This window comes from Aptenodytes patagonicus, chromosome W, assembly GCF_965638725.1.
Source record: "Aptenodytes patagonicus chromosome W, bAptPat1.pri.cur, whole genome shotgun sequence".
In the NCBI taxonomy this organism is placed as follows: domain Eukaryota; kingdom Metazoa; phylum Chordata; class Aves; order Sphenisciformes; family Spheniscidae; genus Aptenodytes; species Aptenodytes patagonicus.
The window spans coordinates 4,848,800-4,874,827 of NC_134981.1; the positions used below are offsets into that span (position 1 = coordinate 4,848,800).

At 38.2% G+C, this 26,028-nt stretch overlaps 1 protein-coding gene across 2 annotated transcripts in view; it reads right to left on the reverse strand.

The window, feature by feature from the left end:
• Positions 1-26,028, reverse strand: part of LOC143171868 (protein ARK2N) — a 50,440-nt gene that overhangs the window by 19,830 nt on the left and 4,582 nt on the right. The window contains exons 2-3 of one of the 2 annotated variants that reach the window (XM_076360986.1): positions 14,263-15,079; positions 3,831-7,772 (exon numbers count right to left, since the gene is read on the reverse strand). In XM_076360986.1, coding sequence (XP_076217101.1) covers positions 7,318-7,772; positions 14,263-14,986 — 1,179 coding nt within the window. In that variant the 5' untranslated portion in view covers positions 14,987-15,079 and the 3' untranslated portion in view covers positions 3,831-7,317. Of the gene's footprint in view, positions 1-3,830; positions 7,773-14,262; positions 15,080-26,028 lie in introns of those variants that run through there. The other variant, XM_076360985.1, reaches the window with a different exon arrangement.

The window sequence follows — 26,028 nt, forward strand, 5'->3', positions numbered from 1 at the left end:
TCAGCAAAATGAATTCCAGCCTTAGGGATGGGATTTAAACTTCGCTCTATTTTCTCTACAAGTAGAGGAAAAAGATCGAACTCTCCAGAGGACTATCCTGATGGAAAGAATTTCAAAATTAAAAGCCTAATTTTGGTGGTCTGAACCACCCTCTGGAATCATCAGTGTCTTTGCAATGAGGAGACGTGGAGCCTTATTTAGGTGTGAGTATCACCCTAAGCTTTAACACACACAGAACAGGTACAATAATAATAGCAATAATAATTACAGCACTTTATTCTTACAAAAAGCTTTCCATTAGTGGATCTCAAAGAGCTCCGAGGTGGTTATTAACCTCCTTTTGCTATGGGGGAAATTGAGGCACGCAGAGATTTGCAGCTTGCTCAAGGCTAACAAGCAGAGGAGCTCAGCTTTGCCGAAAACACCACTCCCCTCAAATTACTGAGGTATTTTTAACTGGTAAATTATTGAGGAGTTTAAAAATAGTGTTTAGGAATGCTTTCGTGAAACACACAAAAGCTAAAAAGGCAACACACAGCAGTGTCCAGGTAATCGCGAGCCTGAGGAGACACGGCTTCTTCCAGCCTCACCTCTGCATCTTCACTGTGAACGTAGGCACTGCTTTGGCTCAATCTCAGTACTCTAAACTGCATTTATTTTTATACAACAAAAGAATACTGAGACATTTTAGAACAATAAGAGATCTAAGAATGCCCTCATTTACACTTGACGCTTAAATTTAAGAGATAACTCCATTTACTTCAAGATTAAGCAAAACATAGAACGGACTTGAATACCTATATAAATTTTAAGATCAGATGATCATTACAGTAATCAAAATAATCATATTTTGTGTGCCAAAACCTAGAAGATGCATCTCAAGTGACTTGCCAAGATAGTTTTACAGTAGACACATCAGTAACTTTGATCCAAACAGAAAGGCTTCATATACAAGACTACAGGCTGAAGTGACAGTCTTTCTGTTTTAGATAAACAATACAAACCTGGTATTATTTAAAACATGATCCAGAGCTGCGGTTTCATAAAGTATGTGCAGTTCAAATGGCATAAACCAGCTGAACCCTAAAACAATTCCCAAAGGGGGGTGTGGGGCTGGAGATCTGTGCTTTTTTTTATGTTGTTTAGCAACATGAAACGCTTAATTACTATTTATATTTATTTATTTATTCCAGGTTACAGTAGTTACATTTCAAAATTTACAGGGTTAGGCAAAGGATACATTGTAAATACAATAAAAAAACCAAAAGTAGTGTAACAACATTCTCTCTAAAATCATAAAGTGAACAAAAAGTTAGCGATGAATCCACTTTCCTCACATTTTCCTTCATTTCACACAGTAAAGCTTTTGTGTTTGGTTTTTTTTTTTTACCATAATAATAAAATAATAAAATCAAAACAACATGATCAAATGAGTATCTGTTCTGAGACTGGATCATTTTTAATATATCACAGCAAAAGACATCTCAGAAATTCAAGTCTTGCTGATCAACATTCATTCTTTCAGGCTTTTTGATGACTAGATGGAAAATATCTTGGATTTGTTTTACCAAATTATATATATAAAGGCATAATAAAGTCTTTTTCATTGTGCGTTAAGCAAAGGCACATGGAACGTAGCCGCGTACTGAAAATATCAGGAAGTGGTGTGCACTTTATATCCCATGATAGGATTTGTTTTCCCTGATGCCACCTAATGATTCATTAATTATGGAAGCAGATACATTAGCCAGATCTCTTCCCCAGTTTTTCTTGCAAAAGTGTATCAGGAGGGTTTTGGAAACCATCACACCCTACTCTTACATAGCTATGACAGTTTAAAAAAAAAAAAAGATTCCCTATGTAAATACGACTTACATTAGAAAAAGGCAGGCAAACACGCACGCCATACGCATCCCTCCAGAAAACATCACATTTTTGCAAGTACAAACTGCATCTTGCCATGGAAGGACCGGTACAGCCTCGATGCAAAACTTTTGATGGTCCAGACTACCCCCCTGCTTGATCAGTCTGTGAGATTTAACAGAGCACTTGAAATCGTTTCTAACTTAATAAGCCTATTTTCCATGTGCCTTCATTTTGCTGACCTAACACTATGAGACTAATAAAATTTGTGAGAAAGACCGGTTTCTAGCTGCGTGTTTTGCAAGGTACTGTCCATCTCTATCAATCAGCCTGAATATTTTAGCTCCTACAGTACAAATTACACAGCGCATCTGTTTTAATGCTTCCAAATGTAACTGCACTGGTCACAGCGCAGATCTCGATTATTTTAAAAACATCTACTCAACTGGCCTGATTTACACACACTCATCAGGCAAAGACCCCACTTAAAGTCAGCTGAAAGATTCTCTGACCAAAAACTGCAGAGTAAGTTCAATTTCTAATGAGGTGAAATGCTAGCCCCATTGAAATTAGTAGAAATTTTCTACTGCTTTTAATAGGGCTGGGATTTAATTTCTTAATGCCCTTGAAATATTACTTAAAAAAGAGATTTACAGTATGTGGATACAGGAAGAAACAAAATATATTAACAAGAGAAATCAGTGATAATAAATACATTTCAATTTGTAAAATAACAGCCAAATATAATCCCGTTTCATTGAAGTTAAGATTGGTCCTCCAGTCTTAACTCTAGCAGCTCAGATAAAATAACCTACCAATCCTGCAAAAACACTGAAAGACACTGTGAACTTAAAAAAAATAGAGATGTATATTTCTGCCTGAATTATTCTGTCCTAATACTGTTAAAAATAACACTGAAGAGCAGTATATCTGAAAGGTTTAAGATTTTTTTTTTCCACCCTGCTGTTATTTTTTTTGCAATAGAAACACTGAATAAAGTTTCACTGCCTTTACTTGAATTTGTTTTATATTGTAAATTACCTTAATTTTTTTTTCCCCTAAATAAAACCTGAAAATTCAGATGTTTTATTAGTAGCATGTGAAGCAAAACCCCAAACCCTCAGATAAAACGATGTGCGAAGGGTGGAATTCCTTTTTCTTACCAAGCCCCACTCGAGGGAGGGAAGCGGCACAAATGCTTGGGGAAGAACCTGCAGCCAAGCCTGCAAAAACACTGCGCACTAAAGCCCCTGGACTTCCAAGGACTCCTACACAGGGTCCAATTCTAGGAGCAGATCCTTTAATTTTTCATTTACTGCCTTGTCAGTTTGACATTTAGCGACATTTAAATCGGGTCTTTATGTAAAGACTTAACTTCTTGTGCGCTTGCACAAAAAATGCTAACCAAGTAGCTGTGTTTCACCTGCTACTAAATCCCGACCCTGCAGTCACGGGGGTGTTCAATTACTCCCATGCAAACAGCTGCCACACTGAAAACACATAATTTGGTATTAAAAATGGCAATATAGAAACTTGAATAAGCCAGTTGGGTTTCATCTGGCACCATCTTCCCTGGAATTACACCAGCTGATCTGACTTGATGCATTTACTCTTTCAAACCATAAGATAAGGAAAATTCTTTAAAGAAACTAGAATGTTTCTTTACTCCATTCTGAAGTATAAAACCTAGGGCAATGAGAGAAACTCTAAACCACCATCTGTGATTCTCCAGGTCTGCGCAAAACTCCTACTTATTTCTCCTCTACTTGTTAAAGTTGGTGGTTTTGGAGTAATTAGTTGAGATGTGAGCATAAACATACATTCAAAACGTAACTCTGGGTTGGAAAGTAGGAGTTTCCTTCTGATAATCTTAAAAGTCTTAAATAAGGTCAGACTGCTTTAATGAAATATGGAATGGATGAGATTAAAATTTTTGTTAAAATTTCAGCTGAAGAAATTTTAACTCCCTGAAAGTTTCTAGTCAAAGCCCTTTGAAAATAAGAGCTTATAATGGAAATCATGACAGACTTAACTGCAGCCATATAATATAGCAAAAATATTTCCAGGAGAAAAAAAAATAAATCTGAAATTATGTATTAGGGATCTGTTTTCTCGAAGCGACGCCAAAGACTGTCGCGCACACATTTAAAATACAGACTCATCACTAGTACTGGTATCTGAAGGTTGGTTTCTTCAGTGCCCTGCATCTTTCAGATTCACAATACAAAGCAAGAAGAGAGATGCTCCTGTTTCATTGCACAGCCTGCCAAATCCTTCACCAGGTAGGTTATACTACACCTGAACAACAGAAAGGTGGGGGTCCCTTCTCAGTTCCTAGAAGGAGAAACATGGAAAACAAGCTAACGGACCGAATATTCAACTGTGTAAATCAACGCACGCTTTTCATTTCAGAGGAGCTGATTTATGACAGCTGAAGATCTGGCTCCAGGTTTGAGGCAAGTGAAAAGAGCAACCAAATAAAAGAATATTAGCCATTTACAAAACCATTTACAACCATTGGTCTTGCACAGGTGTTCTTAACACCAGGTAGTTTTTGTGGGGAAATTAAGTTAAAATTATATCTAATGTGAACTATTCCCTCAGTCTTTTGCGTGCCGTGGAATAATTTTATCCTAGAAAGACTACAGCTTTAAAGTCTGTATGCCCAACTGCTGTAACCCTCTGCTTGTTCTTTCGCATTCATAGCTACTTGAATTGAAAAAAATAAACAATTAGCACAAATGGATAAAAATGTTTGAAAGCTTTTAATTTTTGCCTATAGTAACCAAATCCAAATTTTTATCTATTAATACACTAAATGATTTCAATTTTTTTTTTCCCCAGAGATTACCTAATCAAGATATTGCAGGTTTGCAGAAATTTCACTGGCTAAATCCCTAACAAAGTTATTATCCATTTATGAGATCAATACGTAAAAGTCCGTTTCAGTCTGAGAGATAAATAAGTTCAGCTGATCTCCTTACACAATTCATTTTGAAACATCTAATTGCTCCATATATACTATTTTATAAAAAAGGTTAAGGGCATGCTTACAGACATACTGAGTTAAGTGACTCTTACACATTAAAAGAAACCAGTCACTGCAAAAAGCTGCTTCTGCATGCACGGGGAGACTTGTAAAGTTGTCATGCTTTAAAATATGCTGCTCTTATCATCGTCATAAGGTGTGTGTGTATATATATATATCTCTCAAATCTATGAACACCAGAAGGATCTGATTTTTTTTAACTATCAGCAAATAATCTTCCCTGAAGGATCTTAAATTTTAAACACGAGGACGAGTTTATTAAATTGCAATCAAACATAAAATAACTCATTTAACTTTTACCTATAGTTAAGTTAAAAATGCACACAACGTCAGACGAGGGAGTATTCTTACAAGTTCATATCAAAATCTTTGTATCAAAATTATGCATGAAGGTGATTTGTAAAGAATTTATTCCAGTACTTAAAAATTATCTCCTGCATAGTCTTTCAAACAGTTACTCTGAAAATAACACAGCTCTCTAACCTCTTTTTTTTTTTCCTCATGAAGGCATCACATACTTAAAAAAAAAAGTAAGTCTGGGCCAAGAATAATGTTAAAACACCAGTGTTAGTATTATACTGATAACAAAAAGTGTTTCTTGAGTTCCTGTTAAAGGTTTGATCCAAACCCCCATATAAATTGATGGAAAGGCTCCCACTGACTTCAGGGAGGGGATAAAAAAAAAATCAGACCTACAGAAGATACAGTGGTTATTTCCAACAGGAAGAAAAGGAATTACACTAAAATAATTAGGGAAAAAAGTGACTGTAGTTTAAAAAGCAAAATAACAGAGCTAAAGGAGACCTATAGTGTTCTCTTTACTTAAACTATGTCTTTGCAAAGACTTTCAAATTCCATTATTAGAATTTTCATTTGAATTAGAAACTTTTAGCAAGTTCTAACTGATGATAAATGTACATTTTTGGTAGTTGCGGAGAAGTTACTTCACATGAAGAAAGGCATTAATGGAGAGGTGACCAAAAAATCCCTGTGTGTAGTGATAATAGTAAGAATTAAATAGAGATTTCTAATATATAGTTTAAATTAATCCTACTTTAAACATCACAGTTTCAAGCCTGCCTATTCAGGATAACTATCAGTATAAAAAAATCCACACAATAGCAAGTTATTGTATTATTTAAATGAAACTAATGTTCTGGCATTCCCCATCACAAGTAAATAATGACTTCAGCGGCATTCAGACGTGGTTCAGAAGCAGCTCTTGCTGTGTCACCCAGACCAGCAACCCCTACCTTCAGACCACCACAGTGTTTATTAATCTGACTGTCAAGCCTTCCTTTAAATTCCTGTGCCAAGACTCAATCCATCCACCGACGGCTGCTTATCTTAGGACTGACACGACTATTTTTATTCCAGCATGAAGGATGCAGTTTGATCGTATATACAGAAGGAAGCAGCAGCGCTTTGCGTGCACAGGTCATGCATGCACACGCAGTTGGGTGTGATTCATCTCACCTAACTTTAGTCAAAAGTTATCTATTCTAAACTGTTTATAAGGGAGGTTTAGACAACTAATGGAAGAGAAAGACACTGCCAGGAGGTATCCTTTGTAGGGGCTTATCTCTTCCCGTTGACTCAGAAGGAGATCCACAGAACAGCAAACTAGACACCTAAAATTAGAGGAGATGGCTTCCACCCAAACCGAACGCATATACATGTATACATGTGCGTATTTGTGTGCACAATATAAGATAGCTGCTTCCATAAATATGCCATGTGCAACACAGCAGTGACATTAATAAAGACTCTGGACAGAAAATTAACTACTAAATGGGAGACAAAAAATCAGCTGTGAACATTTGTTATATATAGCTAAATCTTTAGAGTAAACTTATTTATTACTTCTGCCTAAAAAGGAAGAAGAAAAAACTAACGTGTGACGTGTTCAAGCTGCAAAACTTGGGAGTAAACAGATAGTTAAGGAAATGTTACGGGTCTGTATCTAGGCTGGTTCTCTAGGGTACTTTACATCTTTAAATATAAAACTTATTTCCTTATATAAATGTTTTAACATGCAAAAAGAGCATTTAGATGAATACTCTGAATGCTCCTGTTGTAACAAACATAGCTCTACTGATTTTGGGGTATCTAAACAAGGATTCTAAGTTATATTTTCCCAAGTTTGGTGATGAAACCTTAGGGTGGTTCCCCCCCACACCTTTAAAGGTATTTGTATGCGTGTGCTGGCACATGCACGTGGGTATACTGTGGGGTTTTTTTTAAACTACATATATATTCTCTATAAATTAAAAAAAAAATATACCATACCATGGTAATAAAACCCAAAAGAGAAAACCAAAACAAACATATACGAAGAGAAAAGCAAACCTTGTTTTTAGCATAATCCAAAGTAACACCAAGATTGCAAAGATCGGACTTTAAGTTTATGATTGATTCAGATCAGGCTCTGCAATATTCCCATTCTCTGGAAAGATAGGTGGAAAATTGTTATTAAAAGTCGCTGGAAACTCTAGCGAAGCATCGACATTTTGATAGCCCACGTAAGAATTAAACGACTGCTGTGGAAGTACTTGGCTATCAGGCATCTGTATGAAAGCCCCTGACTGTGTGGTAGGGGGGATTCTTTGGCCAACTAGTTGAATTTTAGGTTCCCTGGGCTCCAGTTGTTGCTTGCTTTCTTCATCCGTGTCAAGACGGGTTAGCTTTTCTATCCACATGCGAAATTTCTCCTCTGTCTGCCTCTGCATCTCGGCAAAGCAGTTCATGGCCTCTTCCAGGACATTGCCTATGCAGTTCCTATCCCACACGGTGCCCCTGTCAAGCAATCCTGGAATTTCCCTGGTCGCTCCTCCAGATCCCCCAGCACGACTGAAGCCAGCTTTAAAGACATTGAGGCCATTTGATAAGACATCATTAAGTAAGAACATAATATTGTTTATTAAGGCATGTTAACTCAGGAAAACAAAACTTTTCTAATTGTGTCCCTTGGATATGACAACGGGGGAGGAACTAACAAATATTAACCAACAGTATTACCATAAAAAAAAAACATTTTATACTCACTGAGGTTATTATAGAAATTTTGGCTTCAAAATAATTTTTATTCTAGAATTCTCAGACAATTCTGTCACAAAGGTCTTTTTTTTTTTAAATAAACCAAATTAGTCCAATTCCCTTGCAATTTCTGTTTTGATTTCAACTGAAGGTGTCAAAAACATTGTACAATAACATGTTTAGTTCTGTTAGGCTGCCATGCAAAATACTACTATTTAACTGATAAACCTGAATAATTATGTGTATTTTACTTACATACTTGAACCCTTTTATAATGGCCTGTTAAACACACACAAAATTGTACACAAGATAACAGAGATAAAGGCTGATACAGCGATTGCAGCATCTAAAGTAGCCGAGCCCAAAGCTCTTGGTCTGATTTTGGAAAGCACACTGAACACCAATGAAGAGAATACACAACACACACACACACACACACGCAAGAAGATACGTGAATGCTATGCTAATACACGAGGTGAAAGCACTCTGTTCGGTCTGATGGACACAGCTACATGACAGGGGTAATCCACACGACCCGCAGGAGTGATCAACCTCACGCCAACCAGAAGCACGCCCTTCATGGCACCAGCCACCGGCTGTGCAGCATTTCTAGCGTTACTTCTAGCCAAGGCAGAAAACAGACAGGGCGTAGTTGGAAGGAAAGTGTTCTTCCTTCTGTCCATCAAAAAGATGGTTAAAATGACTGGCTTTGGGATCATTAGGAAGAACTTTAGCAGCAAGAAGAGAAGGCCATCCTCATTATCTTACTCTACGTATCAATAAGAAAAGGCAGTGGTATCTATATTTTTAAGTTTAGAGTTCACTCAGGAATCCTCTAGGAAGCAATAAAACCCCAAGAAAACGAGGCTCTGTACCTGTTTGAGGACTAATAAACAATATGTGCATGCTGTCTGAACGCACAAACGTTACCCAAGGTAATTCCAAAACAAGACAACCATCACATTAAACTACACAAAGCAGCTACAGAACCTGACAATTAACATGTAAACGTGAAATTTGTGGGATCCTCTAGCTTAAGAATAATAGAAAAACTCCTAAGAATGAGAGAAATCATTGCACAACCTAAGCAAATATTACTTAATAAAAACGTAAGGCACTAAATCTTTATTGGGATTCACTGTGTACATGAAATTACAGTATTACTTAAACAATACATTCCTTTTAGGAGCTATTTAAATGAGGTATATATAAGTCCTTCAGGAACAGCTGAACAAAGCCCAGGATTATTCTCTTACTTCCGAGCAGTAGCAATGCTACCTGTCGGGGGCCAAAAACATTCTATTAAAAACCCTACTTTTTTAGTCTTCTCTCCCATCTGTTTACCTATCAGACAGGCTGGAAGTTCAGCATTCAGGTCCTCTGCTCAAAAATAAACTACTTTATAGCAACTAATTTACATCCCTCCGACTGCATTTTAACTAAAAGTAATTAAGTAAAATGGTACCTTTTTCCTAAAACGTGGTTCCTTTTGTATATTCAATGTCTTTTTCCTCCCTGAAAAAAATATTCCTTCTGTTCATATACTCCTTGTGTTGAACATCCAATATGATTCTGTTTATTCATCTTTAGTCAGGGATCTTATCCCAAGATCAAGTAACTAAATGGCAGTCTTTCTGACTTCCACAGGCTTACAATCAGACACCTTTAAGTAATGTTAAGTTTTAATCGCAATTTAAAAAGAAACTATTGATGGTGATACGCGAGACAATCTAGCTAGGCTTTTAAAGTCAAGAATGAACTAGCATGGTCAAAGTTGACAAAACTGTTTTGCAAACTGGAGAGACTATTGAAATATATATTACCCTGCAATACTATTTTTAAAAGGCATCATTCAGAGCATAGCATATCTACAATTTACAGTAGCAGCAAATCAATGTTTCAAATGCTTTCCTTGCAGTTCTTGTAACAAGCCTTATTCAATCTTTTCTTTACTGGTGGCCTTCAGCGTTAAAAAAAAATTAATCAAGTCTAAAAATGCATTATATTAAAAAGCTAGCATTTATCTAACTGGTCCCTTTGCTATCTGTAAACTTGCAGCTCTATAGTTTTTGAAGTTACGCCGAGTTAAAAGGCAAAGAAGTTTGCAATCACAAAGGGGTCAGAATCCAAGAATAGTATCTTATTTTCAAGACAATACCTCCTGCAAAACAGCACCTAAGAAATGCCCCAGTGCTGTCTCTTTATGGGATCTATTAAGTACTATCCAAATAATGATCAAATCCAAAGTTATTTAATTTAGGAAACCTGACAATGTGACAATTTAAGAAGATATGCCACATCTTCACCCTAATTAGCAACGGTGGACTCCTTTCTGTCGTTATGCTACCTGACATTTCCAAATGAGTATTTCACTGCAAATCACTCTTAACGGATTTTTTTTCCCCTGTTCTTACATAGTTGTCATTCTGAGTCACTTCAACCAAATTCATCCCTTGCAAGATGCTTCATCCAAGGTCTACGCACAAATCTTAGGAGGAAGTAACCTGGCTGAGAGTCCCTCACACACACTGTGCCCCTCTCTTTGGATTTCTGCATATTAAAAAAATCTTTCTTTTTCTTTTTTAACAAAGGGAGCTGCAATACCTTTTTCAACATCACTACTCAAACTTTTTAACAGATTTTTTTTTTTAAAGCCTAAAACATGAGTCACCCCTATTTCAATTCAGATTTTTCTGAGTTGTAGAAAGCACAATGGTGGTGAAATGCCAATTTTTTTAAAACCCCCTTCCTTCTTCCAAAGAAAAGTGTTTACACAGAAATAAATATCGATTCCTAGACTTGCTCTCATGCCAATTTCATTCAGAGCTAATTTGCATGGTCAAATTTGAAACTGTTTAAAGGAAAGACTTTCAACAGCAGCAGGTCTAGCAGAACCTGTTCAGGACTCAAAGATCACCCTCTTATGCTGTGAATGCTATCCGATGTTTAAGAATGGTAAAATTCTAAATGCCAACAGAGAAGCTCAATAATTAAAAGTTAAGAATTGCTCCTTATCTGCAATAATTCAAAAATCATGGCATTCCCTGATTTAAAGGGCCCAAGACTATGACTGCTCAGGTCAGCGAAAAGATTCTCGGTAGCATCTATGAAGTTTAGATTGAACCTGTATTTTCAGGTATAAATTAACACCATATAATATACTCAGAATAACATATCATATTATCCTTAGCTCCTACTGAGCTCACAATATTTGTATTGAAGTATTACCAGTAAGACCTCAACTCTTTACTCTTCAATCTTTGTTGAGAAGACAAACAAGCCTGCCAGTATTTTAATCCACATTACATTTGAGTTCGGCAGAGAGAACTGACTCTGTTGCACAACTGCTCCATTCACAACTTGGGTGCACGCACAAAGTGAAGCTAGTAACACTACAGATGTTCATGGCATTATGTATTTCACTGAACATTTTCCTTACCTTACTAATTTAACCAAACGTATTTCAGAACCAGTCACGTGGATGGTTTGAAAAAAATAACTGCGCTATTAAAATGGAAGAGGTTTAGTAACATGACATGGAAGACTGCTACTGTATTCTCAAATACGGCACTTAAAATTTTCAGACCACGCACAAGTGAACTGTCTTCTGTAATGCTACATGTGTCAATAAAAGGTTAAGAGCCAGAGTACGTACAACCTTTGTACACGAAGGCCACATTAAATTAACCGTCACTAAAAATTTTAGAGCATCTCTGTTGGCAAAGCTATTTTTCAGGCAACAGACATTTGAAAATTAGTCCCAATAATAAGCTATGTTGAGACAGTCACCAACACTGCAGCTAAAGTGTCCAAATACAGTAAGACTAAAGGGAACACAGGCTACCTGTAAAAAACTCTTCTGCATCAATGCGTACAGACTTTTTTCAAAAGTAAAGGCAAAAGTTTTTCCATGCTTATGTCCTTCTGACAGGTGCATTGTAGTTTCTTGACACTCAAGTTCAAGCATCAAGCTTTTAGTTCAAGCCTTAGCTTTTGACTGCGTGCAGAGGACACTCATCGCCTGAATTTCCAGTAATGCTTTTTGATACCCTGTATTATTTTCCAACTACCTGTTCACTCCCTAAATTTTGAGGATATTCACAGTGTAATGCTAAGTGCACTAAAATGGCTTTCTAGTCAAAAAAATAATTCAAGTTAAGCACTTTGCCAGTTCCAGGAAGAGGGATCGCAGATGGCATGTGAACCTACCACTGCGACGGAGAGCTGGGAGTCCTACTCAGACTCACAGCTCCGCTGCATCTGTTAAGACCACAACGTTTCATTAACCCACAAGTAGCACAGGATGCATTCTTGGCCAACCTTGTCCTTATCTCTACAGAGAATATTTTTCTCTTCTACTCGGAGACTGTTTCCCACAAACCAAAGTTGTTTCTATTTAAAGGAAAACCGCAATGTGGCAGGTATGCATTGCACCTAATTCCAAAAGGACAGCTCAAAAGTTGTAATGTCTTAAATGTAATTTAGTATCAAGCAGATGATACAGGCTATGAAATAAAAATAAAGGTCACTGCTCTCAGGATGGTTTTTGCACTCCCACATTTTGCATCGCAGGTAAAATCGGGCCTTGGTGTAACCATCACTAAATCATCAAGCTCTTTCGTGCACTGCAATGGGACCTTTTCACTGCAAGCATCTCATGGTTAAGACTGAGAGCTCAAATACAGAAGAGCCTAGTGACACAGAAAAAGTACCCTAGGGTGGCTTCAGGTCTCCACAATGGAAGTCAGAAATCTGGGCAGATCTGAAAATACCACGTGGTGCCTTTCTGCATCACAAAGTACTTTTATGACTTAAAAAAAGTCATAAAGGGGGGATTTATTGTGTGTGTTCTGGGTTTTTTTTTAGGGGTGTGGAGGAACCTGTCCCAAAACTCAATGAAATAGTTGTCTTCGACAGGCTTTAAATCAGGCTTTAATTGCCCAGCAAAGTGTAAATACAGTAAATAAAAAGGCACCAAACTATGAAAGCTAGAAGTTTGACTAATTACTGAATTGGTAAAAATAATTTTAGAAATTCTGTTAAAAGTTTACTACACAATAATTATAGGAGGACTATGCCTTTCCCAGACTCTCTAATAATAAACATTAACTTCCTTTGTGCAACCTGTTTCCTAGCAATATGTGGGAAAAATGCCAGTTCTCATGGTGACAGAATCATTCACCATAATCAAGTCAGTTAAAAACAGTTATTTGTAAAATCTGCTGCAAATATTTTTAAATAATTCATCTAGCAAACATTAGTTCAGCAACATAAGACTAATTATTGCAGTTTTCCTTTAAATGTTCTTGCCCTATGTAAGCTGATATTTATCTCAAAAAAAAAATCTTCTAGCACAAGAGGCAAAAAGGCATGCAACCCAGTAAAAATTGGCAAGCCAAAAAGTTTATTTTGATGTGATTTTTATTTTGATTGCCATATGAAGATTGCCATATGATGACGGTTCTATGGTATAATATGCTGCAAGAATAATTCACACAAAATCCTGTCCACGGCACTTGGGCTAATAAAATAACAAAGACTCGGCAGACAAAAAGCTTGAAGAACTCATTTTTTCTTTTGCTAATAAAATCATGAGAAGGCCCCTATAATTTGCTGCCTCCAATCTTAACACAAATGTGTCAGAAAAGTATAGAAATTAAAGATCCTTATGACATAGGAAAATGGTAACAGCTTTATCTAAAATGTTGAAAATTTAGGTGTGGATATAGCTTGGCACCTGTGTAAACAAATTCATATTTATGTCCTAAAATAGGTGACCAGCTGCAACCTGCAAGAATTTACAATAAGGCTAAGTAGGTTTGTCATGCACTGAAACGCAGAGCTGAAAGCGCAGCATAAGTGCAATAATGAACAGGGCCTTACTGTAACACGGGCAAGAGGTATGCCGTGTTATTTCTAACACAGCTGCCGAGCTGTGGTCTTAATATATTAAAGCAAAGCTGGCCACTTATCTTAAGAATGTATTTATTAGATTATCACCATCTAATGGGATTTGACAGCACTGATAGGAGTTCATATAGGCTTACAAAGGAAAAGATCTGAAAATTCCAGAATTCAAAGATAGTCCTTCCTCCAATTTACCGTTTCTATGCTTTGTTGGTGTGCAAAAGTGCACTGAAACCTCAGAACAGATTTTAAAATTTGCCCATGTCTTGTTAATATACTGCAGTCTTCAAATTTACACAGAGCTGCAGTTCTCCTGGTTTTTCTCAAGTGTCACTCATCTAATTTAGCATGACAGCTGAGAAACGATGTCAGATGCGTTACAGTTCAGTTTAAAAAACATCCTCTACCTGGTATCTCGGCAGTGATTGTCTTGCTGCTCCCTGAAACCTCTTCATCATCATCTGATGAACTCGTGCTCGAGTCACACGTCAGGTCACTATCACTGGTACTGCTGTCCTGCAGCAGGTTGTACTTCTTGCGAGCAGCTGCCTCCCGTTTCTGTCTTAAGAGCCGGATTCTTTCTTTGTGCTTTTGGCTTCGATGACCTTTTACCTTGGTAACTCGACCATTCTGCTTATCACTAGACTGTCGGTTTTTCTTGGCAGCCATTGTTGAAGTTTCACTTTCGGACCTGGATCGCCTGGATTTCCTCCCAACTGCAACCCCAGACACCGCAGAAGGGTCTCCCTCTACAGCAGCTTCAGCTTGGCAGGGCTCATTCTCTTCTGTGGAAGACAATGTATCTGAGTCAGCCAAATGCCCACTGGAAGAAGGGGAAAGCATGCAATGATTAGAAGAGTCACTCTCGTAAACTCGACCACCCGTTGGCTTATCGCTCTCTGTAGATGCTAGCTGAGACTCCGAGGAGTCTCGCCTCAGTTCCATCAGTAAGCAAGGCATTGAAGAGAGCACCGCAGAGTCTGCTGCAGTGGGCACGTTGTCTTTCTGAGTTTGTGTCTCCAGTTCTATAGGTCCGTCTTCATCAGGAGCAGTCTCTTGCTTTTCAGAAGTCTTTGGTGGAACTTCCGAATCAACAAGGTCTTCTGCTTTTCCCACTGCCTCCATCTTCATTTCAGAACATCAAGGTCCTCCTGGTCTCAAAGCATGGAGCACGCAGTCTGGAAGACTGGGTGAACTAGATATGGACTTCAGCAATACAGCAGCCTGCACAAGAACAGAACAGTAAGAATAATTTACCCATATAACTCACTCAATCCTGCTTTTCACAGTATTACCTAAACAACTCATTGCTTTCAATTACAGACAGTATGGTTCAGTATCGTATTGGTTTTCTTCATTTGCTTTTTCCTAGAGACCTCATCCTGTTACACCAAACTATTCTTCCTTTTACACACCCACGAAAGCTGGTACTGGAATCACATTAAAAGTGGTTCACCTCACTAGAATAATCAAAACAGATCAGAAAATAATAAAAATATTTCTAAACTCTTACTTTATAAAATTTAAATCAATATATTATAAGCAGCATATGCTAAACTTCTTACCTAGAACTTTAAACATATTTTAGTGGAGAATTTTAGCTCTTATCAACAATACCAGCCTGAAAATTCCCAGACTTGGTAGTCATCTACCTGGACAGACCAGAATATAATTCAGTTTCTGTATCTATGAGAAATCTACTTTCAGTTGAACAGGACCTCAGTCTTACAAAGTTACAATGTTTTTATGGTAATTTGCAAGCTTACAGTACCAACATGACATAGGAGAAATCCAGTCACTTTGAGCAGAAACTGAGCAGCTGCTGAACATTAGAGCAAGACTACAAACACCCTTCTTTTCCACTGGAACCGCTCTGCCAGTAGATCTCACGTACCAAAGACGTATTTACAAGAAGTGCCATGAAGTGACACTAAGTTGTCAGAGACACGGGGTTTACGACCTCTACAGGCAACGTCTTTAGAAGCATTAGCATTGTAACACAGATTTGTTCTCAGCAGGGGACCACCATGCTGGTGAGTCATGTACAGACTTCTTAGGCGTATCTAATACACCATTCGAGTGCTCCTTGAGTGTCTCCCATACCAGTCCTGGTTGTATGAGAACCTACAGGCTGACCTAGTTTTCTCTCAAATCTGACAAGAAAACAGCACCAAATAGTATGGGCTGCAAGCAAGAAACAGTATCCACCCACACCAGTATCCTACATTTTACTTCAAGTTATAATTTAACAAATTGCATTGCTTCACTGCAAATACAAACCCCAAGCTATTTATCTGATTGATAACTTGCACGTTATCAACCCAAAAGTACCTGAAGCACCTTCAGGGAAATTTTGTTTTGGAGACCAGTATCTATCATTTTATCTTCAATATTCACACTTTGCCTTCCACCTACATTTTCAGTTGGAATTCAACATAGAACAAAGACCTTTCAATTGCCACATTTGCTTACAGATTAATGCTATGGAACAAGTCATTTATGGGTTTAGAAATATAATAAACAATAAAGTTATGGCACTTCAAAAAAAGTGTAGACAAGAAAAAGCAGTAGTAAGATTTCATCTACTGTTTATAAAAAAAATGCATTTCTGCAGACAAGGGCAATCGGTACTTGAGCAGCCTGAGAAAGCATGGATGGTTCAGAGAGATTTTTCTGTACCCTGACAATCCTTCTTCAGTTTCCTGACCCATCCCAAGCTGCCTGTAATTGTATGTATGTAATTGCATGCCGCTTCCCCCCCTCCATCTGCAGCACAGAATAAGGCTACCTCCCTGCTTCGAAAAGGTGCTGTGAAAAGCTCAGTGTTGTCCTGTCTGCCCTAACCCACTTTGAAACTTCATTTTTAAAGAATATTAAAATAGAAGTCATGCTTCCTTCAGGCTAATGAATGAAATGCTGGATGGTGCAAGGGAATTATGAAAATATTCATGGGAGAGAAACACCAGTTAAGGAAAGTTTAGTTACTATCAGACAACACAAGAAAGATGGAGAGGACAACTCTAGGCCTGCTAAATATGAAAAACAAACAAACAAGTAAACCCAGCATTTTACTTGAAAAAAAAATACTGTAAAATACAGGAACTTTATATATAAAGAAAAATGGTTGCTAATACTTGCACTGAGTAAAACTCTCTTGAAAGCGACTTCAAAGAAGAATTTCTGGAGATGGTAATTTAATGTAGGCAATAAATATCACATAAGAACCAATTTATTTCCAAGGCCACAGCACAGCATCAACAAACCCAAATGATGAATACACATGTTCTGAGACATAAACGCATCCCTGTACTGTAATAAAATCAGTATTTCTACATATTTCATCTGCAAACCTACATTATCAAATAATTCTCCTATTATACAGGCAAGTAAAACACAGATTTGATGACTGAATGACTAGCCAAGAGTTACACACAGTGGGATATGTATTGTACCTGCTAGTGCAACTCCCAGCTTTGCTCTGGTCATGCACTTTGAGAAGAAAAATATTTTTTCTAAGAGTTTTGAAATGTACATGCAAGGAAAAATTTGGTTGCTCAAACACATGCAAAAAGAATATTAGTCTGGCCAAAAGAAATGTATTTAAATATTCATACTAATAACTGCAGAACAGCTTCTGCACTATTCATCCTTTTAGCCTGGGGAGCACAAAGGACAGAGCTCGACACAAAGCTAAAGGGCAGCCAAAGTGAACTAGAGACTCTTTTTTTTATAAACGTCCTACTTGGGAACATCATCTACCTCACAGCTCCCAAAGGGACTATAAGAACACCTGTACTTGCCTTTCCATCTCTCCAGCCTATCAGCCAGAAAAAAAATATGTTTCATCTACATGCTACCACCTTGCTAACAGTCTATTCAATGACTTAAGAAGATTTTTTATTATTAAGTAGGCTCTTACTTTAACTATTCAAACCACGCTGGTTTGATCCCTCACGCAGGGATCAGTGAATTATGTTTTCAGTGAGAAGGCAGCACAGGGACTAGTAACTTCACGGAAGTATATCTGGTCAACACTGATGTGTGTTTCTGTGTGTGTGTAAAAAATACTTGCTCTGATGAGGTCTGTACTCTCCAGGTCCCTTGAACTGGCTATTTAAAAAGTCAACAATTCTAGTATTAGTACATATATAAAAGAACTTGATATTTATCTCGGTGAAAGAAAAGTCTGTCGTGACTAAAACAGGCTTTGCTGCAGGGAAGAATACAGACAGTTCAGGGGAAAATACCTATGCCAAGGAAAGCCTTGTCTCAAAGAACAAAAAAAGGTACTGATTTAGTTCTACTTGAAAAATTTATCGATCAGAGAGAGGAAGACACTACAGTGAAAAACTCCCGTTCCTTTCTTGCCACTCACTTTTCTCGTAACAGTACTAGAAAAGGTAATCTCAAGGTGATGCTACAGAAAGACCAGCTTCTTACTTAAATGAGAACAACATAGCACTGAAAAATAAGCTGTGATGCTTACAGACACAGATGGATACTTAATTAGACATTGCTCAGAAATGTCATTCTCCTCCTTCTGATGCACAGATACTGCACTGATGATTTTAAAAGGCAATTCTGTAAGAACTTCTGTGCTCAATTTTTCCAATCAAAATTATTTTATTTTCCAGCCACACATAGAACACACCAGTACGCAGAAGCCATTAAATATCTAACTGTACCTTTACCAGGGAAATATTTTCAAATCGTGGACTCATTTGTAAAGGCACATAATTTGTACACTATGAAACCTGCACTTCAGTGAAGAAATCCAGAAGGATTCTGAAGGTCAGATAAGCAGAGACAGCCCAGCCGGTCTAACAGCTCACTGCCACTAACAGGGATGGGTTTTACCCCCTACTCTTTTACCACCTAATTGCGACTGCGCAGTCATATTCCCTCCTTTGCACCAGAACTGGCTCGTCCTTTCTCGGGTAGATTCACTTCACTAAGCCAGCAGAAAACAGAACCAGAAAATAAGTGAAACTTTCTGCCAGAGCTGGCAGGAAGATGAGGGATGGCAGGGCAAGCAACAAACCATCCCTTCAGAAAAAAACAAGTCTGACTAAAAACTACCTGCTGTTTGGTCTCATCACACCTCGCACTCACAGGTTCCAACTAGACACAGGAGAGGGTACTGAGTGTTTCTTTCACAGCACTGTTTGCTCCGAGAAGAGATTTTTGAGATAAAAGTGATTAAAAAGCAAAAAATTAAATTCAAACAGAGGTGTCAGTAGCTTCCTAAAGAACAACTATCATGGAATGTACGCTGTTAAGTAATATATATTCCTGCACAAAGAGTTATATCAAAGATGGCATGCATGCCATTTATCAATCAATAACTGGCCACTCATACATCCTTCATAATATTTCTGTTTGGATGGCTCCCAGTAAATGTTCTTCTTTTTAATTGTATATCCTGCAATGTCAGAAGGAAATGAGTGTCACCCAAACAAACGATAAGGCCTGAAATACTTAATAAACAGCATGACACCCTAAACTTAGTTGTACATTATCCTTTTAGGTGTTACTGAACTGATTCACGATAAAGAGTGCCTAGCTTATATGAAGCAAACCAGTTCTTTTTCTCAGCAGCTGTGGATATGACAGATTCTTACTTCAAAAGTACTAAGTTTTTCATAGCAGCTTGCTGTTAGAAGTCATTTCAGTTTATTACTGACACATTCCCTCTTAATAAACTCTTATTCAGAGTCCAACAGACCACTACTTTCCCCTGCTTACAACTGTATCACCTCCTCATGCCAGTTCTAGCAACTGTTTAAATGAAAACCATTATCTAGCAGAATATTGTCTTTTAACGCCATTTTAGCACTGAAAGAAAACGGTTTGAACAACCTACCTCCTCGCACCACTAGCCATTCATTCGCAAGCTGTAATTTGAAAAAAATGAGAAACTGTACCTATGTTTTTGCAGAAAATAACATCAAGTACGTTCTTTAAGCTTTTGCGACTACAGAAATGAAAAGTTAAACTGCACTGCTGCTCAGGAGTTACTTGTTCAGAATACACAGCTAACTACAGAGATCATTCCAGAGCATGTACTACCCTGCAGCTCCAGCATCACAGAAGTCAGTATTTTCATCTGAAGATGGTTTCGTATTTACATAGAACTAAAGAATATAGTGGCTCATACTAACATAAACAATTATGTCCATCATCAGTGGGTCACATTATCTCACATTTACCCAACGTAACTAAGCATAGATGGACTAAATCAGAGGTGTGAGGTAATGACAAATGTATACAACTGAGGCTAATAAAATATGTAAACCAGTTGATTTTTTTTTTTAAATGTAAACACTCAGGCAAGCCCATCAAGAACTCTGAATCAAACACTTGACAGACTATGTGTCTAAGGATGGTGGGCTGGGAAAGGACAGAAGCAGCACATGACCTGGGTACCAAAGAGTTGATCGTAGCACACAAGTCCACTTCATAATACAAGAGAATTTGGGAAAACACCAAAGTTATGTCCGCTTCTGACAGAGGACCGCGTAACTCTGAAGACGTGAAGTGCTAATGACTCTGGCCACTTCCAGAGCTTCACCGAAAACCTTTGTAGGCGTATCTGTGTTGGTCACGCTTTCTTTCTACTCCAATCGCCTTCCTTTCCATTAAAAAGCCAACACGCTTAATTCAGCAAACTCACCAGTGACATTCTAGTATGAGTAACACATACAGACATGCCCAAGAACAAAATGTCTAAGTAACTAAAAACTAATCAATCCAAATAATTAGACCTCTATCGGAAACAACTAATGTGCATCCAGAGAAACGTAGAAGTACCAACGCTTTCTGCACTTCCCAACTGCCGTCTTTTGGACTCGTCCATCTCCTCCCCAAGATACCATACACTCTTTTTTATTTTCTTGTAAGTGCCACATATACCCGTGCACTTAAAACAACAGAAGTGGGACCAGCACTCAATTTAACTCAAGACAGTTGACTCAGCTCTGTGTGGATGTGTGAGCACGGTGCTCGAGAGCAGATTTTTCATAACACTAAGCCACCCCCACATGGATACTGTGTAATTTATATAGTGTTCCTTTGAAAATGCTGCCCTAAAGCTGACTCACTGGCATACAATTCTACCTAAGGCACATTTCTGGGAGTGGAGCTGGCTCTTTATCAGATGATTCATAAATCAGGCCTGGTACCAATCCTAAAGAATAGGACCCTTCACAACTAACACGGTAAGAGAATTGGTAAGAGAATTTTGGTGTAGAACAAAAGAAGAAAGGATTAAACTAATGCTGTGTTTCAACTGGTTTTGCATAAACAAACGAAGGTTAAAAATAGGCTGCTCCTACTGAGTGCTCAATAGGCTGCATACACAAACTATCCAAGACTGAATAAAAATTACAAGTGTATGTGTTAAAACAAAGGTTTGCGGAGCATCCTTTGCAACCCTGAAAAGCAACATTTTTCATCGTAAATAAGAAGCAAGACTTCACATTGAAATACAGGTTTTTGCATTGTAATGCTTAATGCACATATTCTGCCTCTTTCAAATTAAAGGTGACTACCAGCTATGGGTTAGTTCACAAGCCTGCACACAGGCTTCCAGAAACATTCACCAGCTGCACTGGAATCCCACAAAAAAAAAAAACACCACCACAGTCCTCGTAAAAATAAATTCATTAGCATACAGATAAAGGCACACAGGGTTGGCTGCACTTAGCCTTCTAAAAATCTCATTTCTTTCTCATAGTGAAACCATTTTTCTCAAGTGCGCAGCGATTTAAAGTCTACAATGCTCTCTACTTCAAAAATTAAAGGGGGCATATTTTTATTACTATCTGTTTCTAAAAATTTAAGCGACTCGCTCTTAGATTTTTCATTATTCTTTCAACAAAACTAGTGGCAGAAATCAATGCTAGGATAGCCATGCTTCATTTCTTTTTCTCTCTGCCATATATTAGCTTGCAGAAGATCACCCCACTGAGGATAGTCATATGGATCTATCATCTTTTTCTAAGATTTTGAGTTTAACATTTTCCCACTTTACCTATGCATTTCTGTTACTCAAAGGAAATATCTCCTCTGCTTCCTCCGCTGGTTCATGCCATTCTATGTGAACAGACCTCTTCTTCTCAAGAAATGTTGGTCTGTTGTTCTACCATGGTCAATAAAGTAATGCTCACAGAAAAGGCACATTTTAAATTGCTTGAGCATAACAGTAACAAATTAATCCTCATTTTCAGAGCACAGATTTTCTATTAAGAACATTTATCTGGAATATCCTGAAAGTAATCAAACATTGCGTTATTCACTAATAGCTCCAATTGGCAGATCAGGACAACTGCAATGTAACTTTGAAGTAGTAAAGTCATCTCAGTACTGCAGTGTTCGTTCGAGAAGGGCTCGTGCTGTCTCCTGCAAAAATCAAAGCTGGTCCAGCACAGACAGGCACAAACGTACCTTGCTATTGCTGTTATTTGGACATCCTGAAGCAGCAATGAATGCCATGGGACAGAGGCTGCAGTTCCAGGAGCCCTTAAGTCCATCCTGCAGTCCACTGCCACTGTAAAGAGGTAGAACTGCCTACCTGCTGGGTAGCACCCATCAAGTTCTTTCGTAATTCAACTTCCCAGAGGAAAGCTGTGCACCTTATCATGGGGCTAGCTGGCTGAATGAGATCAGAGTCAGGGTCCAGAAGGAGAGCAAGGTGAGCATCTTACACAACAGACAAGAGCAACAGGCCTGGAGCATGGGAGAGCAGTGGACGATTCACCTGATCTTGCAAAACACCACTCCAAAATTGCACAACCCTTGACACCAGGAGGACAGATACTCTCAGCAGGTAAGAGAGCTGTTTTGTCAAGTTCTGTGTAACGTTCCTTTCCACTAACAGTGCTGCCTACCTAACCGATGCTACAACTGCCTGGGCTGTCCTGCGGGTACTTCTGTAGCTCACGCAGCGACTCACCAGCATCTCCTCATCTCTTACAGCCCTCTAAAAGCTCAAGCTGCACTAGAACTGGTATGGATTTATGACAGCCATTTAACAAAGATGAGGTAAGTGATATTAAGCAACTCTACAGTTTGTAAGTATTCTATGATCAGTCCTTTTTACACATCTTTGCCACATGCTAGTACACAGGAAATAAACAAAACCGACCCTCAGGTATTTTAAAGCTTCAAACACTTTAATTCAATACCAGTGCTGTGTTTCTGCCTTAAGCCAGAACCTTCCTGCCACAGGGCAGTAACATACCCATTTTATGGTCTGGCCAACTGAAGAAGAAAGATCAGGTGACATGCCCAAATTCTACAGAAAGGCTGGAAAGGAACTGTAAGCCAAATGCCGATCTCCAGTCATTTTCTCATCCGCAAGCTAAGATTATTCATTTGTTGCTTTAATTATTAAGTTAGTAGTATAAAATCTAAATATTGCAACATGAATTTGCAGTAGGTATATTACTGAAAAATAAATGGTATCATTACACTAAAGGCAAAGTCACGTTGCATTCAAATTATGAAAATGTTAGTAACAGTAAGATACCAACTGCTGTTGGGCTGTTCTTGACACCAAACCCTTGATCGTTTTTTGACCAGTAATAAGAGGTGCTAACTGATTTCAGGATCCACCAGATTGCTAACCATCGATACCGTAATCTTTACATGTCCAAAGTACTCCAGTGCAACACTGGTCTGTCATGACCTAATCAGGACTCAGTAAGCAACAGGTATAGCTTCACTGGAAACGACCCGCTACCTTCTCGCTAAGAAAGCTCACCCGTGCCACTGAACCATACTCAAGAGCACAGCTAACTCAAGATAGCTAACCTTTGAGTCTGTATCTTTACAAATCCTAACGCTCTCCTCCTTAGTTGAGCTGTCCTAAGAAACTAATGCAACAAGAAAGTTAAATTCTTGTAGGACGCCGCAGCCACAGACAAACATCTGTGGACACTGGCAGAATTAGAGGGACCGTGGCACGGTATATTATGGAAGGAGAACGAAGCCCGGTAAAGAAAAAGGACAGTGCAGGAAAGGGTTAATTTAGAATAAGCTTTTGACAAACAGCAGATGAAAAAATAGTATGAGGTAAACACAGGTTGGTTCTACAAAGGAACAAAAGCTACTTTGGGTATTTCAAAACACAGAACTGACTGGGTCAAAAGCCAGTTACATGCACGTTATGAATAACGCCTCTAACACAGGTTTCACTATCAGATACTTCCTACAGTATTTACTCCCAGTTGGCAGAGGTGAAGAAATTTGACCTCTACTCTGAGAGGATAACAGACAGACCAGGAAACAGACATTTCTTTCCCACAACATACAGAAGACTTTGCATATATTTGACTACAGAAATTAAATAACAGCATGTAAGAGGATACCAAGTTACCAGATACAGAAAGAGCAAAAGAAAATTAAAAGGTAGTTTTCATCAGTACCATGCAAGTACTGACAGGAGGAAAAAAAAAAAAAAACACCACAAAACACACACAGAAAAACCCCTTACTGACCCTTAAATAAAAGCACCATTTACCCCAACATGATTTGTTGCATTATTGTTCTTGATTTAGGAAAAAGAGGCTCAGCTGACAGAGCTTTCTTAAGAATAAAACTAATGGTTAGCAAGAGGAGACGAAAACAATATATACAACTTCCCCAGCAAAAGGGGAGATAGAAGAAAAAAAGAGCGTCGTCTGAAGTATTAATTCAACCCCATTCTGCTCACTCCACACAGTCTTATTATTGCTGTAGCTTGATGAGCTCCATACAGACAAACAGTGAAATCCTCCACACTACAGGTGTTTAAAAGTAGAAAAACCATTTTGATCTTGTAAAACAAAAAAGGGAAATCAAGTGTCTGTTATCAAAGCAACTTTAAATTGAGGTGAGGTCTACAACTTGATAAGCCCTCAATAATGAGCTAACTCTGGCAAGATACTCACTAAATTTCCCTAGCTTAGGTTTATGGCATTCAACAATTTCTGGATTTTCTTTATTACAGTGAGCGGATCCAAAGCCTGTGAATTGCCTTTAAGATGACTTATTAACCATGGAAAATAAAACTTCACCTTAAAGGCTTTTTAAAAATAATACTCAAAGAAGCGTTGTTTCTGTAACTCCTCAAAGATTCTGCGTAGTGCTGATCAAAAGGTATTACCAGCTTTGGAGGAACCATAGCTATTGACAACTCAAATAGTATTTATCAGTAATTCAGCTCATGGGCACTGCTACCCAGAAGCCCGTTCTTTCCCACAACGACAACTTCATTTCCAAAAGACATCTTATTAAACACGATGAGGCCTCAGGCTACCAGCATTTCATCCAACTTACTTCATTAGGAGATAGCCTCTAAACCCCCCCTATCCTACATTGTATTTCCAACCACAAGTACATGGAACTAGTAGCCAGCTTCCTGACCTACTCTTTACTAACCTTTTTCCCTAAATTTTTTCTTTTGCCAGATGACTTGGAACTGTCTCGCTAGCAAGAGTTGGCATTCCCAGAGAGCAAGAACCGGGAGACTGAGCTGAGGAGTCCAGAGATTACCAGCTGATGAGAAAGCCACAGTACAAGAGCACAGTACTGTCTTAACCTTACCTGCCTCTCACGTTAGGTTGCTTTTTTTTACTTCAGAAAGTTTGACAATACTATTGGAGCATACAGTGCCAACCTCAAACTGGTATCGTGGAAACGTAATATTCCCAACGACAAACAAATTACTGAAATGGTAATAACTGCATCATCACACAGACAACTGGTATTCTAAAGTCTGGCTCTTAGTTATTCCCAGCTCTGCTACTGTGAGTCACTTGTTCTCTACCCATTTTGGATGAATGGAAGTGAAATCTGCCTTCTCTAAAATAAGTCTTGAAAGACTAATGACCAAGCACCATGAAAGAAGGTATTACAGCAGAAACATAGCAAGAAGAACACTCATGCAATCGTGGTCTGGCTCTTCCTGCTCACTTCCAGGAAATTTTCAAGCATCAGAGCAGAAGAGCATTGTGCAGGACACTGCAGAAGTCTCGCTATGAAGTCAAATCCATGATCCACATATATTGAAACAAAAATGCTAGCTTGAAAGAGTCTTAAATACTTGCATTTAATTAGAAAGTGACCACCTGTTCTGCTTATGATTAAAAAGCTGTCAGACTGAGTCCTAACAGCTTTTAAGCTGTCTTCTT